Here is a 17,338-nt window from a genome sequence, read left to right as displayed (position 1 = left end):
TTGCCCGCAATGGCATTCAAAGAGGAAGAAAAGAGGAGAGGAGGCGGATGTTACATTTAATTCTTTCGTCATTGCGAAACGCGGATGCACAGTACACAGCATCCATATACGTATACATATGAATATAATATGGTATTATATGTTTATCATAGAAGAACGACGTATATCGAACCCCCCTTTTGATCTATTTAGATGAGCGCACCCGTGTCGGAAGGAGAAAGGGAACAATTCCTGAAATTGACTTCGATCGCGTTTGATTGATCCGACTGAAGACTATTTTATTCGTTCATCTGTTTCCGAATGAAAAATCGGATATTTGGATCGATAACGGAAACGGAAGAGACAAATATTTTTTTTTTAATTCTTTCTTTATATATATACGTATATGTAGAGACGCCATAGGAATTGCGAGAATTTGGAAAACGAAAGAAGAGAAGGGGAGAGAATTGGCGAATTGACGGGGGAAGGAAAACGTGGAATCGAATTACAATTTCAGGATTCTCTCGAGACCTCTTCTTTTCTGTATCGAGAATCGACAAGTTTTTACGGAGGTGCGAGATTTTTAGAGGCATTAGTGACTTTTTTAATCAAAAAATTATATAGAGAGAACGGAATAGAAAAGGTATGTGTATGTAAATATGTATACACACACATATATATATTCTCTACGCGATATCGATATCTCTTTTCCTTCGTTGAATGAAAAATGGTAATCATCAAGGTAACAACACCGATCTTCTCGACGATGGAATTTTTTCAGTGCAATAATTTTTTCTAAAGGTTGTCGAGATAATGTAAACGTACGTACATACATATACGAGACATTATTCGCGTGTTTGTTATTAATTCGGCGAGAGTTAAATGTTTTTGTATGCGAGTAATTTAGTTGATCGATCGATCGCTTGATTTCACGGCCTACTATTGCGATTACTTTTTCACGTAGACTTTCATTGCGTCTTGGATTGTATAATTTTTAGCGACGTATGATATGACTTGTTATTTACCGTTTACCTTTCACGTGTAACAATTTATTACGACCATATTAAAAACGATAAATAAAAGGGCACATCCTGACGAAAATATATGATATGGTGTGAATTGTGTGATAGAAAATATGTGAAAGATACGAGAAGAAGCAGTGCAATATTATCCCCAATATTAAGTTCTTTCAGTTCTTTCATCTCATCAACAGAGAGAATTGGCCTTTGGAATTCTTTCAAAGATTTTTTTCCTAAAAAAAGAAAGAAAGAAAGAAAAAAGAAAAAGAAAAAAAGAAAAATAATAATAATAATAATCACACGCACATTCATCTCTTCTCCTTATCGACCCATCACTTTTTTTTCATCCAGCACTTTTTTATTTCACTTATTTTGCTTTCTTCCAATCTAAAATCGACGCAGGAGATACAGGCGAGCTGCGCGGACGTGTGCGAGAGCTGCGAAAAGAAAGTGTACCCCCTAGAAAAGGTGGAGACAAATAACAAAATATTTCACAAACAGTGCTTCCGGTGTCTGCAGTGCAATTGCGTGTTAAGGTAACGTTACAATACTCCCTGAGACTTTATCTCTCTGTTTTTTTTCTTCTTCTTCCTTCGTAACAGACCATATTCCCCTCTTTTTTCTCTTCTCTTCTCTTTTCTTTTCTTTTCCTGCAGCACCAACCGATACCAAAAATCTATAAATAGAACAATCAAATAAACGATCGTTTTTTTCCCAAACAGGATGGACACGTTCACCTTAAATAATGGTAAACTCTACTGCATCCCACATTTCAAACAACTGTTCATCACACGGGGTAATTACGATGAAGGTTTCGGCGTGGATCCACACAAGAACAAATGGACGACCAGCTCGAGCAATCCGACGAGTCCATCGCCGATCGCAGTGTCGAATGGCGATCTCTGATTTTGCGAGTTGTAATTAGACGAAGAAGAAGAAGAAAGGAAAACGAAAGAACGAAACAGCCTCCAGGAAGGCTGTAATGTCGAATAAAGCCAGAATTGGTCAGGCATCAGAAAAATCCGTGGATATTTTCAATTTTCCAAAGATGATTGCCAGGCCATTTGCGAATCTATCGTTTTAGCCTCCTCTCGACTTATGCGACTGATCGTGCGTTGATTATGATATTTTAATCGACAAAACTCGCGACGAGGATTTTAAGACGTTCCACGTCCTCTCCCTATTCCTTGTTCTGTCATTTTAAGTATTTTATTTTTTAGACTTCTAGATCCCTATTGCCAATGCCCTATTATAAATTCCGCTTAAATATTTGTTACATTTATTATTATTATTAATATTAATATTATTATTATTATTATTATTATTATTATTAATATTAATATTATTATTTTTTACTTCTATAACTTTTGGTATTATTTTATTATATATGTTGTATAATACAGAATTTCATTGCGCTTTATAATACATATTGTGTCATCCATTCATTTACCTCTTTTTAAACAGGACTATCGGAATTGTTAGTTCAACAATTTCTTTTTTCTGAAAAGAAACAAGCAAACTCAAGCGAATATATATGTTTAAATTAAACAGCATCGATAAAAGATGCAAATTATTGAAAAGAAATAAAGAATATTAACTTCTGAGTTATTTTAAAAATGACATACCAAATGTAAAGTCGAGAAATCCTCCTCTGAGATTTAAAACTGAAGATCCTTAAAAGATTAGTAACCAGATATTTTAATTACTTGTTTAAAAAAAATCTCATGTGCTTGACTTTCTTTGTGCAAATAATTAAGTAGGTTAGGTATATATCTATTGTACAAAGGATTTTTATTATAAATTAATAAATTGCTACAAAATAACTAATCATATAAGAAAAATACTGAATTAGAAATATTAATAATATTTTACTGTATAAATATGTCTAAAGCAACAATTATGTTAATTTTAATAATAATATTGCTTTACTCATTGGTTTTAAAATAGTGTGCTATTTTAATAATCAAATATATAATTGTCAAATTTATACCTTCCAATATTGCCTCCGTTTAATCATCTTTTTATTAATTAAATTATTAATTAAATTATTCTATAAATAAATATATTTTATACATCGAGATAAGATATCTTGCTTATCTTCTATAAATTTGGCAAATAGTTCAGTATATTTCTACAGATGGCAGAGTAATCGTATTAACACATTATTCTCCATGTGCATTTCTTATTTACATCCATTGTGCCCCTTTTCGTTTATTTCGATTCAATAAATATTGATCACAAAATCACAAAATCTGTTCTAACTTCAACATTAACTGTAGCGATAAATAATAAAGTGACATTTTCGAAACAAAATATTCATCACATTGTGATAACATTGCTTCTTCACTTATCCCTAGACATAAACAGCTAGTGACTTTATTATATTTTTTTTTGAGAAATTGGCAACACTTTCCAACAGACAGTAAGTATTCAATTATCATTATTTAAATCACTTTCTAAAAATTCTTGTGCAATATATTCCATATTTCAGATGGAAATTTGCATAGATTCTTTAGAATCAGCGAAAAATGCAATCGAGGGTGGTGCAACGAGGCTCGAGATTTGTTCTGCCCTTTCCGAGGGTGGTTTAACACCTACTCCTAGCTTTTTACAAAAAATTAAGAGTTTTTCATCCATTCCAATTTATGCTATGCTTCGAATACGTTCCGGAAATTTTGTATATACGAAAGAAGAAATGGAAGTCATGTTACAGGATTTAAAAATATTAAAAGATTACGGTGCCGATGGTTTCGTCTTTGGCGCATTAACACCAGATAATGAAATCGACGTGGAATCTTGCAAGGACATTCTTTCCGCTGCTGAATCATTACCAGTAACGTTCCATCGAGCATTCGACGAAGTCAACGATCCCTTAAAATCTTTGAAAATATTAATAGATTTAAAATTCGAGAGAATTCTAACTTCTGGACAAAAGGATACCGCATTAGAAGGATTAGAATTGATAAAAAAGCTCGTTCAAGAAGCTCGAAACAAAATAATCGTGATGCCAGGTTCTGGTATTACTAAAGAAAATATCTTGGAAATAAAGATGATATCTGGTGCGAAAGAATTTCATGCATCGGCTAAGAAAAAGGTGATAATTCCGCATGGTGTAAATAAAGTTAAAATTGGTACTAATAAAGAAACTTACACTACAATGACTGACAAAGAATTAGTGCGAGAAATGGTTCGAATTTTATTGAATGCTATATAGTGTTTACGGTAAACTATGCATTTTTAAATCGAAAAATATTTTGCTTGAAAAACCTGTTTCTTTATATAACTGGTTTCCCGATAAAAAATTAAATTCTAGCCAAAAAAATACAATACCAGATTATTATTACTATTTATTTATGAAAAATTTATATTCTTGTATATTAATTTAATTTAATAAAAAAAATAATAAAATTTAAATATTATTTGGAAATTGTTTTTGTTTTTTACAATAAAACGATTCCAAACGAGAAAAAATAAATTTACGTAAATATAAAAAGAATATATATTTCTTTAATTAATGTTTGAAACAACTTTTGCATTTACATATTCATCTAGTGATGTAATTTCGTAAACAAATTAATTGGATATATAAGATATATTTAATGACAATATTAGTTTTAAAAAAACATTATTATGCTTTCATTTAAATTTTATAAAAATTTTATAAAAACATAATTATTTAGCTCAATTATGTATGATATTATAGCATATATCCTCAGAATACAAATACAATATTCTTACACAATAAATTCAGAAAATGTCATTATCATCTACATTTAAATTATAATCGTTTCATAGTACTTGTACATAAATGGAATCTGTATTACGTGTTAAAAATTATGCATGAGATTGCTTATTTCATGTCGTAAATGATAGCTAACAATTATTCGATGATTCACAACTAATGAAATTATCTCAAAGTTCTTTTTTATGCATATAGGACAAACAGAAAGTTGACTCGTCGAGATTCTCCTCTTGAAATCTTTATTTCAATACTGTTCATTACTGTTTCAAAATTAATTGATTTTTACTATTCTAATACCATTCTATATTTGATATATCATTATAAATATTATATTATAATTTTAAAATTAAACAATAAAAAATCAGATAAAATTTCTATTTCAATTCCTACTTATATAGCGTCGCAGAATCATTTTCACATTTTGATAAAAAATCGCGAAAGATTATATTTTATACCGGAAATGATTGATTGCACAGTATCATGACGATAAGTTTTTAGAAATTATCCAAGAGAGGCAAGTGTCGCAAGCAATGCAATAATTTCGCGGTAAATATCTTTGCGACCAATTTGGAATTGCAAAAGTTTGCGCAACAGTTCAATGCATAAGGGGTCCTTACACACGGAAAATAACGGCACTAACGATCAACTGTAGACTGCGCACTTTCGATTTACGACATATCATGGCGAAAAGTGCGTATATACACGCACACAAACCCATACCCGCCCAACGATATGTAAAATCGAAAGCTACTTTAAACGTGTATATAGTATGTGAAAAAAAAACAAATACAAAGTCAAAATCCATGTATGTACATTTGTACGCATATGTACAAGTTTCATGGTGCAATCATAAGGATCGCGCGTGTGCACATTGGCGTCAGTGAACGTGAATTTGAAAATAGCCTCAAAAGATAGACGTAAACAAGAAGAAAATAAATGTTTCAAAAGCTAACATTAATGTGTAATTTCGTAAGGAATTTCGATTTTCTATCTATCTATTTTAATCATTCTATAAAATTTATGAAAGATATAAAATTTGTGAAAGAAATCTCAAGCACGAATAACGTTTTTTAATAAGACAATGATATGAAATTATGTGAAACATCGTTAATGAGGTTAAACACTTACCGCATATCAAATGGCGTGCAATGACAATTCAGTCAATCAATAGGTCCAATTAAATATCGGGAATCGTTGAATTAAAAAGATACTCACAATCTGAAAGTCCTATGCAAATCAATCACAGCGAGTAATAAGCAATGGATAGTTCAAAGTCGGTCAACTAGTTACTTACTCGTAGAAGGGATAGAGAAAAACACGATCTTTGGAATCTGGCACGAAGGATCAAGGGGTCGTTTTTTCTAGCAATGCTACCAACTGCGCCGGCGCCCATGAGTTGACCGGTGGAGAGTGTATTTACCGCCAAGACGCGCGCGCATATACCCCTGCAAGGTACGTTGGCCTAGAGAATGTGTTAGTGCGTGACACTCTACTGGTTGTCTGGTGGCTGTATTATTGCTCAACTGGATTCGTCTCTCAGTGCAAGAAAGACGTTCAAACGGTTCGGTTGTCATCATTTGTGCATTTCGACCTCGTCCTTCTTCCTCCTTGTGACTACGACATAGTTTCATCTCGTTTTAATCTCATTTTCCCTTTGTCTCATTTCACAGTGATCCATAGTTTTCTTTGTGTAACCTACAATAACACAAAGAAACATTCGAATTTGGAATGCATTTTCATCGTTCATTATATACAGAAATGCAAGATTATTTCACATTATTTTTTAGTGTGTGACTGTGTTCGTAACCTCATATCGAGAAACATTTTTTCTATTTATGTGCGAATTCTTTAATTATTAATGTTGTGCGCAGACATGTTAAAAAGTACGAACATCGTTATATCATACATGTGTTATCAAGAATTTATGAAAATCTTTGTTTAAAATATAGACACGATATTATTCACCATACATCAAGAGCTTTCATAAGAATTTGCTGAAGTATAATAAGCAGATTTGTAAACGACAATATCATAGAGGTAATTTTGTTAATATTTTAAAATAAATTGTATTGCACAATTGCACAATTGCACAATATAAAAGCTTAATATAGAAATCGCTCGAGAAATCGATGTCTGATTTGTTCGAGATTCGATTCTTTGCAAATATGGAGACAATACAGTAGTATATCTCGAGTCTATGGAAAAACATAAAATGTTTTTGATTAATCACTTCCCATTTAATTTAAAAAAAAAGCAATATAACATATTCATTCATGATACAACGCATATGCGTGCTTAATCTTATGAAATCAAAAAGGTGACAGGTGAAGTCGAGGAAGTATAACGAGGAAAAGTCGTACGAGTATCAAATTCACAAAGAGCATACGTATATATAGTCTCGTTATAAAAGTCTCGTTGTATCTAGTAACGTTATAAAAATTTCCCAAACTTTCGTAATATTTTACAAAATTTTCTGTTAGGTATATTAGTTGACCTACTTCTAAAAGCACACATTCTTTTCAAAATCTTTATATTATAAATCCTAATAGATAATCATGTACATCAAGCTATACAATAGACCCTCTCAAACACTATATTTGACACAGTAAATCACATTGAATATGATCTTTAATGCTGACAGATAGAATATAAATTGCAAGCTATGATTTGATAATAAAAATCAAACACTTCATCGAAATTCATCAATAATTTGTTTTTCAAAAATTAAAAAAATTCATCGACAAAATCTTGAAAGTTATTTGTTAAATTCTTATTATAATCGTATCATTAATGATACTTTCATTAATGACTACTGTCATTAACAATTCTAATTGATTCAAAAGCATATTTTCCAAAAATATTACGATTTTTTATTTTAATAGATAAAATAACACTTTCGATTTTTCGAATACGAGCAACCTGATTCTAACTTGAATAATCCAGGTTACGTGTACAGAACGAGAGATGCATTTCTATCACGTATTTTCATCGTTCGTGTCGTTTATCCACGTGGCGTGAGTGAATTGAGAAAGCCAATACCAGAATCCGTTCACAGTGTCTAACGGTATTCTTATTTCTTCTTTTCAAACTGTTGCTCGATGATGACGCGTAACACCAAAGAACGAAATCTCGACTTTTACCAGTTTTATGTAAGATGAAATGGAATTTGTCGAACAGTACAGAATAGTAATTAAAGCATGTTATGTGACGCACGTGCAATACTTTCACATAACATGCATGGATACGTAAACTGCGTTAGATCATTGTATCAATGGTCTATGCGCAGAATCCAAGTATTCTCGTTTTTTTCTAACTGACATCTCGTGAACAATAGTAAATATTACTTAAACGAAAGCTCACAAAATGGCTGATAATATTTTTACTGTGACACGTGTACCATTTTAATTATAAGATACTAATTGTCAAATTAAATTATCGATATTTATTCGCTTTGCACAATTTTTTTATGTTCAACTTCCATCGTTTATATATTATTACTCTTTATTTCGTAGAACTTGCCAACCTGACTCGATAGCCAATTATCTACTTTGTATTACAAGCATGTACCTTAACGCGGAAAGGACCGAAATGTACGATAGTATTTGCGATTTAAAAAGTTTCAAGTAAATTTCTTGAACGGAAAATTAAATTGTTGCAAAATTTTATTGTTCGATGAATACGGTAAAAATAATACTCATAATAAAAAACGTTTATTATATAACAATATAATAATAAAATTAGATTGTAGAATTAGCAATTAGTAAGTTATTTATATTCCATTATTTTTTAAATCATTCATTTATATTTTTTTTCTAAATAACATACAATTTCATAATAATAAACATTTATCTTATAACATTTATAGCATATTTTAAGCAAATGAATTTCGATAAAAAATATATTAATTAATACAGCTAAACACAGTGCTGAATATTAAGCAGACCGAATCAAACAACATCGATCGCAATAACAAGCATTTTCGTAGCACTTCCGTTTAGACCGACGGAAGCTCTACTTTCTTGCACGGTCAATGACGTGTATGCTATTGGTGATTATAATAGGGCTATTATTTGAACAGTTAGACAATCCCATGATTAAATGATCCGATCGATCATCTCGAAATTAAAATTTAAAATTCTCGACAGAATTTCTTTTATTTCGACCCGTTAATCAATATGAAAAAAATTAAAGTATGTACGATCAAATTTATATTTGAATAATTATGCGAAAAAGTTTTCGAACAATAGCACACGATTTCAATGGGATGATTCGAAATTGGAGGAAGATAGTCGACCGAGATTCTCGATTTCCATCGTTTCTGGATCAAAGATCTTTTTATGGATTTCACGGTCAAGCGATCAAGCGATCTCGATCATCGCTCGCCATAACAAAATTCTTTCTTTCGAAATTTTTAAAAAATTTTTAAAAGATCCAAGGATTTCCAGATTTTTAATCTTACGATGAGATACACGATGAGATATTTTTATTATGTTTTTTTTCTTACCTTGACACTAATTTTATAATTAATATATTTGATATTTATAGACGATAAGAAAACATGTTTTAACGTAATTAATAATTCAAAAAGCCTGCGTGAGTTCTCATAGAGTTATTCGCAAGTAAAACTCTCCGAAGTTGCGTGAAGTTTCTCGAAGAAGTACTTCTTCGAGAAACTTTGTTACTTCTTTGAGATAACAATGGTGCCAAAGAAAATTCATACTTATTTTTAGTCACATTTTCTATATTCTACCGATAAATTGTTATACAGCACGCTTTCTTCATAATGACTTAAAACATATGAAGTTACTCGTCGCTGTAAAACAGTTTCACTTTTTGCCATTGTCATGAACGGGCACGCGATTCTTTCCATGGAGCTTATGGAATCCTTCGAAGAAACGGATTGCTTTTCTGGGTTTACGAAAGCGTGGAGAAACAATATTGGTTTCTAGGCATAATTTAGAGATCGGTACACTTTGATCAGAAAGGATAGCCTACAGCTATTGCACTCGAGTTTTTTTTTGACTTGAATGAGAAAAAAAAAATCTCTCTTTTTAAAATTTAATTTTTAAAATTTTTTCCCCTGTTTCCCAACGATCATATTATCAATGAGAATAATTTATTTTTTTAACTTTGGAGACATTGGGAATTTTATTTGTTTGCATTTATATTATAAAGTGTCCTTAAAATGTCTAAAAAAAATCACTTGCGTGTTTCCATACAATTAAAAAAAAAAAAAAAAAAAGAAAGAAAAAAAAAACCTATAAAATGCCTATTTCTTTTATTATTGATGAATATTTGCATTGCAAATCATTGAAATATGACATGTTAGACGGAAATAGGTATTTAAAAGCTTAAAAAATACATCTTCCTATATTTTAATTACTTTATTATTGCTTATATGTATATATATTTTTTATCGGATTATATTATGCTTGACTCGCAAAATAAAATGATCAAGAACGAAAAAGAATGAATTTTCAACATGAATTTTTATCAAGTTCGATCGATTTTTTTTCCAGCGCGCCATTGATCATTTAGAGGAGATTAGAGATCAAGATACGGTGGGGAATTTTCATCGGAGAGACGAACGAGAAAACATGTGTCATCATTGAGAAGAGGGGAAAAAAAAAAAAAAATCTGAGCGAAAGATACCTTTCCCCGAGATCCATTAATTCGTACACAAACCGCTGAAAGGACGTTGATCGAGATGGAGGACAAGAAGCAGTGGGAAAAGGCGAAGAAGCTGTTCAGCTGGAGCGACGTGCAGACCGCGTGAGTAATACGCTTGAAATTTGTTTGGGCTCGCTTCCACTTTTACTTCGCTTTCGTTGATTGGAGAAACCGGCCATGGTTTCGACTTTGTACCCGAAGCTTCTACGATTATATTGGCCATTATAATAATTATATTTTAATATCGATTTCACAAGAATGTAGGAAAAAATGGAAACGCTGGAAAAATAACTCCTCTAATTTTCAATTTTTATCAGGAACGAATTCCATTGCTGGCTATTTTCTGCGATTATAACGAAATATGTATTATTTTGAATTTTCAATTTATTCGAATTTATCCTCTACTTTAGGATTATTATTAAGATGTTACAATTTAAAATTCGAGAATAGATTGATACGAAGAAGTAAACATGAGCACTAGATTATATTATTTAACACTAATTGGTGAAAAATGAAATATTACGAATATTTGTAAAGTATTTCGTTTTTGTGTGTTTGAGTTCTGTTATTTATTTTTTTTTTTCACACACATTGTTATAAAACTGTTTTTTTCTTCTTTTTTTTTTCTTTTTTTTTTTTCTCCTTCTTTTTCGTTTTTCACAATGACGATAATTGCAAGAATAATCTGAGTATCGTAAAAAAGTGCATATATTCTTTTTTTCCACGAAATGACCATGGTATGATTTTGTAACTTATTGTGAGGACGTGATTGCATGAAATGTACAAATTCCGTTTGAATACGTACGGCGATTTTATGGTAACTCGCATTCCGGCTGTATAGATTATGCGGAAAAAATCGTATTCCGCTCCGTGAATCTTGATTCTTCTCTTTCATTTTACGTTTTTCGTCGAACGAATCTTCGATTTCTTTTATTTATTCTTTTTCCACCACGATTTTGCCACGAAATCTTTCATCGTAGAGGAAATTGGGGGAGGGGGGGGGGGGAAATGGACAAAATTCAATGGAAAAATGCGTGCGGAGTTCCGAAAAAAATTTCTAACGAGAGTGAAAAAATGGCGTGGAGGCTTGGTGGAAAAAGTCGGCCAACAAATGGCGCACAAGGCGCGAGGCAAAAATTTTGCAAGAGCACCACACGCTGGTACGAAGCTACTTCGATCCTCGAGTTCGCAATCGCGCGTGAAAGTGGCCGACGAGAAGTCGCGATGAATAGGCTCGTCCGCTCGTGGCTGCTTCGTTTTATCATTGCACAGTGAAAGGGTAAAATGTAGGCAAAACACACGAACGATCGCGACAGGCGCATCCTCTCTCGATCGTAGGATCGATCCGAACATCGATCTCTCTTTTTACGAGGAAAAGTTCTCTAAAACGTGAACAACTTTTGCACGAAATTATATGCACGGTCAATTTCTATCGAATCTATTTGTTTTCTCCATTGGATATATTTTTATTGCCCGTCAATTAGAGTTTTTTTTTTTCTTCGACCAAGGGGCCGAGTTAATTAATAAGAATTATCATCATTCTTTAAACTGATGAATAACACTTTTATTCTTTAACTTTTAACGATGAATCATAACCAAAGAATAGGCTTCTGCGTGACATATCTTAGATACGGTATTTTACATTTTATTCTAGTCACAGTCGTAGAAAAAAAAAAAAAAATAATAGATTGATAGAATGATTCAGTAATTGAGATTATTATGGAAGGATCTCCGGTTAAAGATGATAGAAATTAATGAATCATTTGGACGGAAAAATAATAAGGTTACGGTACGGTTGCATCATTAAAATTTCAAAGCGAGTGTATGCGTGTATTCAAAATGTAATTAAGAATAATATCGATCACGGATCGCAAATTACAATTTGTCGTTCCCTTGTGTACCGATTACCGTTGAAGAAACGGAAAGGAAGTATAAAGACACCTCGAGAGATGGCACCACGCTTACCATTTCTGTTACGTGATGAACTTAGGGGTAAATTAGCATAATTCACAACATGTGTCTTGTTAGCATAAAAACGAGTATAGACTGATAATTATCGAAGACACAACATGCATTGCGTGACGCTCGAATACGCGCATTACATAAATATAATTTTATGTACAAAGTCGCGATTAATTTACGCGATCATATCGTAAATTAATTTTTATTTTATCTATTTTATACAATTTTATATATGTATATATATATAAGAATAGATAAGTGAAGATGAAAATTATAATTAAAAAAAAAAATTAAATTTCTTACAATTTTAAATATACAATAAAAATCAGATAAAATGAAATTGCATAATGTGATAATGGATCACGTATTAAACGAGAAGATTATAATATTCTCGGCAATTAAAACAAGAATATCAATGAAATTGATTTGACAGTTGTTTATAACAGTCTGTAAAATATTACACAAATAAATATTTAAAATAAATATGCGATAAATACTTAATATATTGTAATAAAAAAAATTATAAAAATGATAACACACATAACAAATCACATAATTTGATAATGATTTCATATATTGAACAAATAGAAAGAACGTTTGACTTTTAATTCGTGATTTCCAATCATTTCCAATATTTTTCAATGTTAATTTTTCAATAATAATTTTAATTAATTACTGATTTCATAAGACGTATAATCGTATACATTTTATTTACATTTTATTTTTTATTGGTATTTTATAAAAAAAGGCACTAAAAATAAATCATCAAGATAAAAATCAATTTAAAAAAAATCTTATGAATAAATATTAAGAGGAAAACGATTATTCGTTATAAATTATATAAATATTTATCACAAATAATCATTTTAATCATTATTTGCCTTTTTTTTTTTTTTTTTTACATATATTCTTACATTATGTATTACAGTGACATTGCGTAAATCGATAAAAATCATTTGTAAATTAATTCCAAAATAACAAAATTCGAGAAACATCGAATTAATATAATAATAATAATAATAATTTCGAATTAATAAACTACTATAAACCATGCTAGTTGCTTAATTTGCTTCGGAGGAAAGTTTCGATATTAATATCGTTACATTAATCAGCAACGTATTCCTAATGTAATCGCTTTCTCCAAATAATCGATTCCCAAAATTTACGTGGCATTCCAATCGCACACAATCTCTAAACATCTTCAAAACGATTCAAGTTCAACCAAGATCTCCAAATCTCTGCCTGCAGAGATTTAAATAATAATGAAATATTCATATTCTCTTCTGAGATTAATTATATTCTTTATCGAATCTTTCTCAAAAACACGCGAAATTAGCTTAATCTGCATTATATATATATATATATATATATATATATATATATATATATATATATATATATAAAAGAATAAACAAAAAATGAGCGTTTAATCGATTCGGGGGAGAAAAAGAATTTTTATTTATCACCGCTCGTCGTTATAAATTAGAGGATACGACTAATTTATACAACGTGTATACACAAGAACTCGATTATGATCGTCTGAATTGAAAATCGTCGAGTTCTATTTACGAAATTGCATTCCGAAAAGTGGCACAAGGCTGTATGAGCAAGCTCGTAAAGGGAAAACCCCCTTGCTAGCTTGGGTGCACGATCATCAAAGTATCGACGAATCAACGGTCGAACACTCTTCCTGGGATTTACGTAACACAGCAGCCGGACTGACGGCTTTCACGTCTATGCCATACCTTCGGCCGCATTTAGCGACCTGGTTCAATAAGGCCCCCACGCTTACCTTCTCGAGTCTGGGCCTTCTTTCCCAGGACCACCGTTTCAGGGTTAAATTTATCGATTTCCTTTACCTGTATTCAACACCTATATATATATATATCCAGGCGTGTATGTCGTCAACTTTTTCAACTTCGATTCTTGTTTCGATGACGAAAAGGATCGAATTTCCAACGGTGGTTTCACAGATTAATTACAATCGTTTCACAAGATATTATATTTTTAATACCTCCAAAGAGAAAAATTAGCTTATTGTATTGTAGTGTATTATTTCGTTTCCCTTCCAGGAAGGAAGGTCAAAAATTTTTTCCCGCCCAGTTCTCTCTCAGCCGTGTGTATGTGTGTGTGTGTGCCTCTATTCTAAATAAGAGAATTTCTTTTCTCTCTTTATAAAAGAGAAATTTAGGTTAGGTCACTTCCTCGACACTTTTCTAAAGTACCGACAATTCTAGGAATCGGAGGTGACAAACTTGTGGCGAAAAATATTTATAATTCTCGAGGGAAGATTAAAAAAAAGTACCTTTCCGCTCGTGATTTTTTAATACAATTTACATATATATATATATATATATATATATATAAGGTGAAAGAACGGGCGAGGTTAAAAGTAATAAGATAAATCTTGTACAAGCGCAAATTAAATCACAAAATATAAAATAGAATTACATCTGGCGAGATTTGTTTACGATGTAAACAAAATTCACAGTATCGCGTGTATTTACTCGTAATAACTATCAACGCAGTTTGTATTTGCGCGTACGAAACGTAGGTACGTTCCTTTTTCTTCCAGTGTATACAGTCGATAACTCGTGCATATACTCGGACATTATTTTGCGAAACGAAAAGGAAAACGGTTGAATTATTTATTTTATAAGCGGTCGCATATTTTATTCGTCGTTATTTCGTTCGTATATTTCCTAGGAAATGAAAGAAAGGACACATCGAACGCGACCCCGTTACGATCGGTTCAGAAGCGTTTGACAATCGACGTCAAGTGCGCATGCACCGAGCCGAGACTTTCGCTTTTACCAGAAGAAGCCCAAGCGAAGGTGGCTGACACTAAGAACCGCAAGACCTTGCGCAGACCTTCCCCTCTCTCCAACTACTGTTAACCTGCCATCAATAAGAACGAGATGTTGCAGCCGGCCTGTGTCGTATTGAATACGATCCACTTTGTCATGGTGCGATGACATTAACAATAAACCACGATTATCCTTTTCGCGTAATAAATCAAATCGGGTTTCACGGTTGACGGGTTTAAGAATCGGCGAAAATATTTTCCACGTGACGTAACGTGCGATATATTAATTTGTAATAATTTTTATTAAAATAATTAAACGTTTTATTACAGATAGTAAATTTATGAGAATAATTTTGTACAGAATAAAATAGGGGATTTCTGGTGAAAAAATTAAATCGAACGTGACTAGTATGTATGTCTTGCTGGATCGAGAAAGAGATTGTTTTTATGTTATGAAATCTTATTTTTTTATTAATTTTGAACAAAATTATAAAGATGATTATTTTGAAAATTTAGAAACGGATTTAAGGAGAGATTAGTTACTTTCACTTAATACATTAATAATATAAAAAGCAATAAAGGAATTGGTCGCATTTATTAGATAAAAGAGGTTCTAATTATTTTTTAAATACCGAAAGAGATAGCGAATGAAGATCAACGAGATATTTTTTAATAAACTTAACTTGAGAAATGGATGGGCGAGGAAAATAAGTATTTGAATATATACTTTATATATACGGTTATCGCCTCTATTGTTGCCTCTGTTGTTTCGATAAACGTTACGTCGATCGATGCTTTTTCTCCAATGCTTATTTACAACCGTTGAATTCGATTTGGCCAATAATGAAAACCGGTGTATTCTCGCGCTCGATGGGCCGACAATCGAAAAACGATAATAAATCACTTTCACTTTTCTCTCTTGCCTTGTCATAAAAGTCATTTTCATCTTTAATTATATGGGTCATTTAAAAAGTTTTAGAAAAGTTTTAATCTTACCTTACATTTTCCCCATAATCCTCCTTTGTTAACTAAACCCATTAAAATTAGTTACCGAAAATTACAGTATAGTTTTAATTTCTAATCTTTAATCCCTTCATTAACGTATTAACGCATTAATAGGATGTGTCCTTAAGGATAATAACATTCTAAAATTTCCAAAATTCGAAATATTTCCTTCCCGGTATATTTTCAATACTTTGCCGTTTCGTTGCTCTTTCTACGTTCGTTGTATATTCTAAAAATATAAATTTCGCGAGTGCAGTAAAGAAATTCAACTGCGTAATACTTCTATAAATGACGTACGTAATCAAATCTGAATTGTTTCTTTCAATGAATATAATTAGAATTGAAAACAATTCTCGTTTTCGTTTCTTCGCCACTTTTTGATTCAACCTTTTTCGTTATTTACTATATCTTAAATTTATTCGACGATTGAGACATCTGAATATCATTATAATCGTATAAACCGTGAATTAATTAATAATATTAAATGACAAAATTTTCGTAACATGTAAATATATAAATAAATACACGAATATACACAGATCCTCCACACCTCCGTCCAAAAAAGTAATATGAAATAATACTTTGAACAATAACCCATTGTAATCATAATAATCATAATATGATTCATGCGATTCAGTAACTAATCCAACGCATAACAGCATGCTTTCACCGCTCTTCGTTCCCTTTCTTCGTTTTGTACCATTTCACCTCTTACGTGTTTGAAACCGAATACTCCATATCCGTAAATAAACAAACAAACAAAATAATTCAATTTCAATTCGAAGAGGTAAAACCTGCTCATTCATCGAGATCTCTCGAAAATACTCGCGGCAAGGTGAATCAGATGACACACGATCGTTAAGTTCATCGAACTTGCCGTTCAACATTTTAGTCAAGGGAAATCCGTTGCCAAGTTAGTTTCTTCGACGTACGATCAAAAATCGATATCTCTCGACGAAAATTCTTGACGTCGCGCGCGTGGCGATTTTCGCGTGGGAAGAGAAGAAAAGAAAAAAAAAGAAAAAAGGAAAGAAACAAAAAAAAAAAGAAATGCATAATTTCCTCAAGAGTTATTTAATCAAGGCTCATATTACGTCAGGCACTGTATCCAAGTTACGCAATCCCGGGGAAAGTGGTGAACCGTTCTGATCACTA

General features: G+C 31.7%; 3 protein-coding genes and 2 long non-coding RNA genes across 33 annotated transcripts in view; 3 read left to right on the top strand and 2 right to left on the bottom strand.

Moving 5' to 3' along the window:
• Positions 1-2,423, top strand: part of LOC409665 (LIM domain and actin-binding protein 1) — a 65,816-nt gene extending 63,393 nt beyond the window's left edge. For 28 of the 29 annotated variants that reach the window (XM_026445617.1, XM_026445598.1, XM_026445597.1 and 25 more), the window contains 2 exons: positions 1,401-1,534; positions 1,721-2,423. In XM_026445617.1, coding sequence (XP_026301402.1) covers positions 1,401-1,534; positions 1,721-1,904 — 318 coding nt within the window. In that variant the 3' untranslated portion in view covers positions 1,905-2,423. The remainder of the gene's footprint in view (positions 1-1,400; positions 1,535-1,720) is intronic. The other variant, XM_026445606.1, reaches the window with a different exon arrangement.
• On the bottom strand, positions 781-1,443 carry LOC102655865. The gene is made up of 2 exons (XR_409687.3): positions 1,305-1,443; positions 781-1,231 (listed from the first exon to the last, which is right to left on the bottom strand). It is a non-coding gene; the product is annotated as an uncharacterized LOC102655865 (long non-coding RNA).
• Positions 2,360-3,108, bottom strand: LOC102655893. Its single transcript, XR_409688.3, has 3 exons — positions 2,989-3,108; positions 2,624-2,771; positions 2,360-2,498 (listed from the first exon to the last, which is right to left on the bottom strand). It is a non-coding gene; the product is annotated as an uncharacterized LOC102655893 (long non-coding RNA).
• Positions 3,109-3,285: 177 nt separating this feature from the next.
• LOC725954 (copper homeostasis protein cutC homolog) lies at positions 3,286-4,300 on the top strand. Its single transcript, XM_001121740.4, has 2 exons — positions 3,286-3,420; positions 3,490-4,300. Exon 2 carries the CDS (start codon positions 3,490-3,492, stop codon positions 4,210-4,212), a length of 723 nt encoding a protein of 240 aa, XP_001121740.1. The 5' UTR covers positions 3,286-3,420; the 3' UTR covers positions 4,213-4,300.
• Positions 4,301-6,284: 1,984 nt separating this feature from the next.
• The window catches only part of LOC409666 (ABC transporter G family member 20), a 35,551-nt gene continuing 24,497 nt past the window's right edge, over positions 6,285-17,338 (top strand). Inside the window, exons 1-2 of the mRNA XM_006563411.3 lie at positions 6,285-6,777; positions 10,260-10,512. Of these exons, the coding sequence (XP_006563474.1) occupies positions 10,448-10,512 (65 nt within the window). The 5' untranslated portion in view covers positions 6,285-6,777; positions 10,260-10,447. The remainder of the gene's footprint in view (positions 6,778-10,259; positions 10,513-17,338) is intronic.

Source organism: Apis mellifera, linkage group LG15 (assembly GCF_003254395.2).
Source record: "Apis mellifera strain DH4 linkage group LG15, Amel_HAv3.1, whole genome shotgun sequence".
Lineage (NCBI taxonomy): Eukaryota > Metazoa > Arthropoda > Insecta > Hymenoptera > Apidae > Apis > Apis mellifera.
This window is presented reverse-complemented; position numbering and strand designations above follow the sequence as displayed.

What these genes read in the sequence shown, in the direction of transcription:
- LOC725954 (XM_001121740.4), top strand. Translation starts at nt 3,490, where the DNA reads ATGGAAATTTGCATAGATTCTTTAGAATCAGCGAAAAATGCAATCGAG.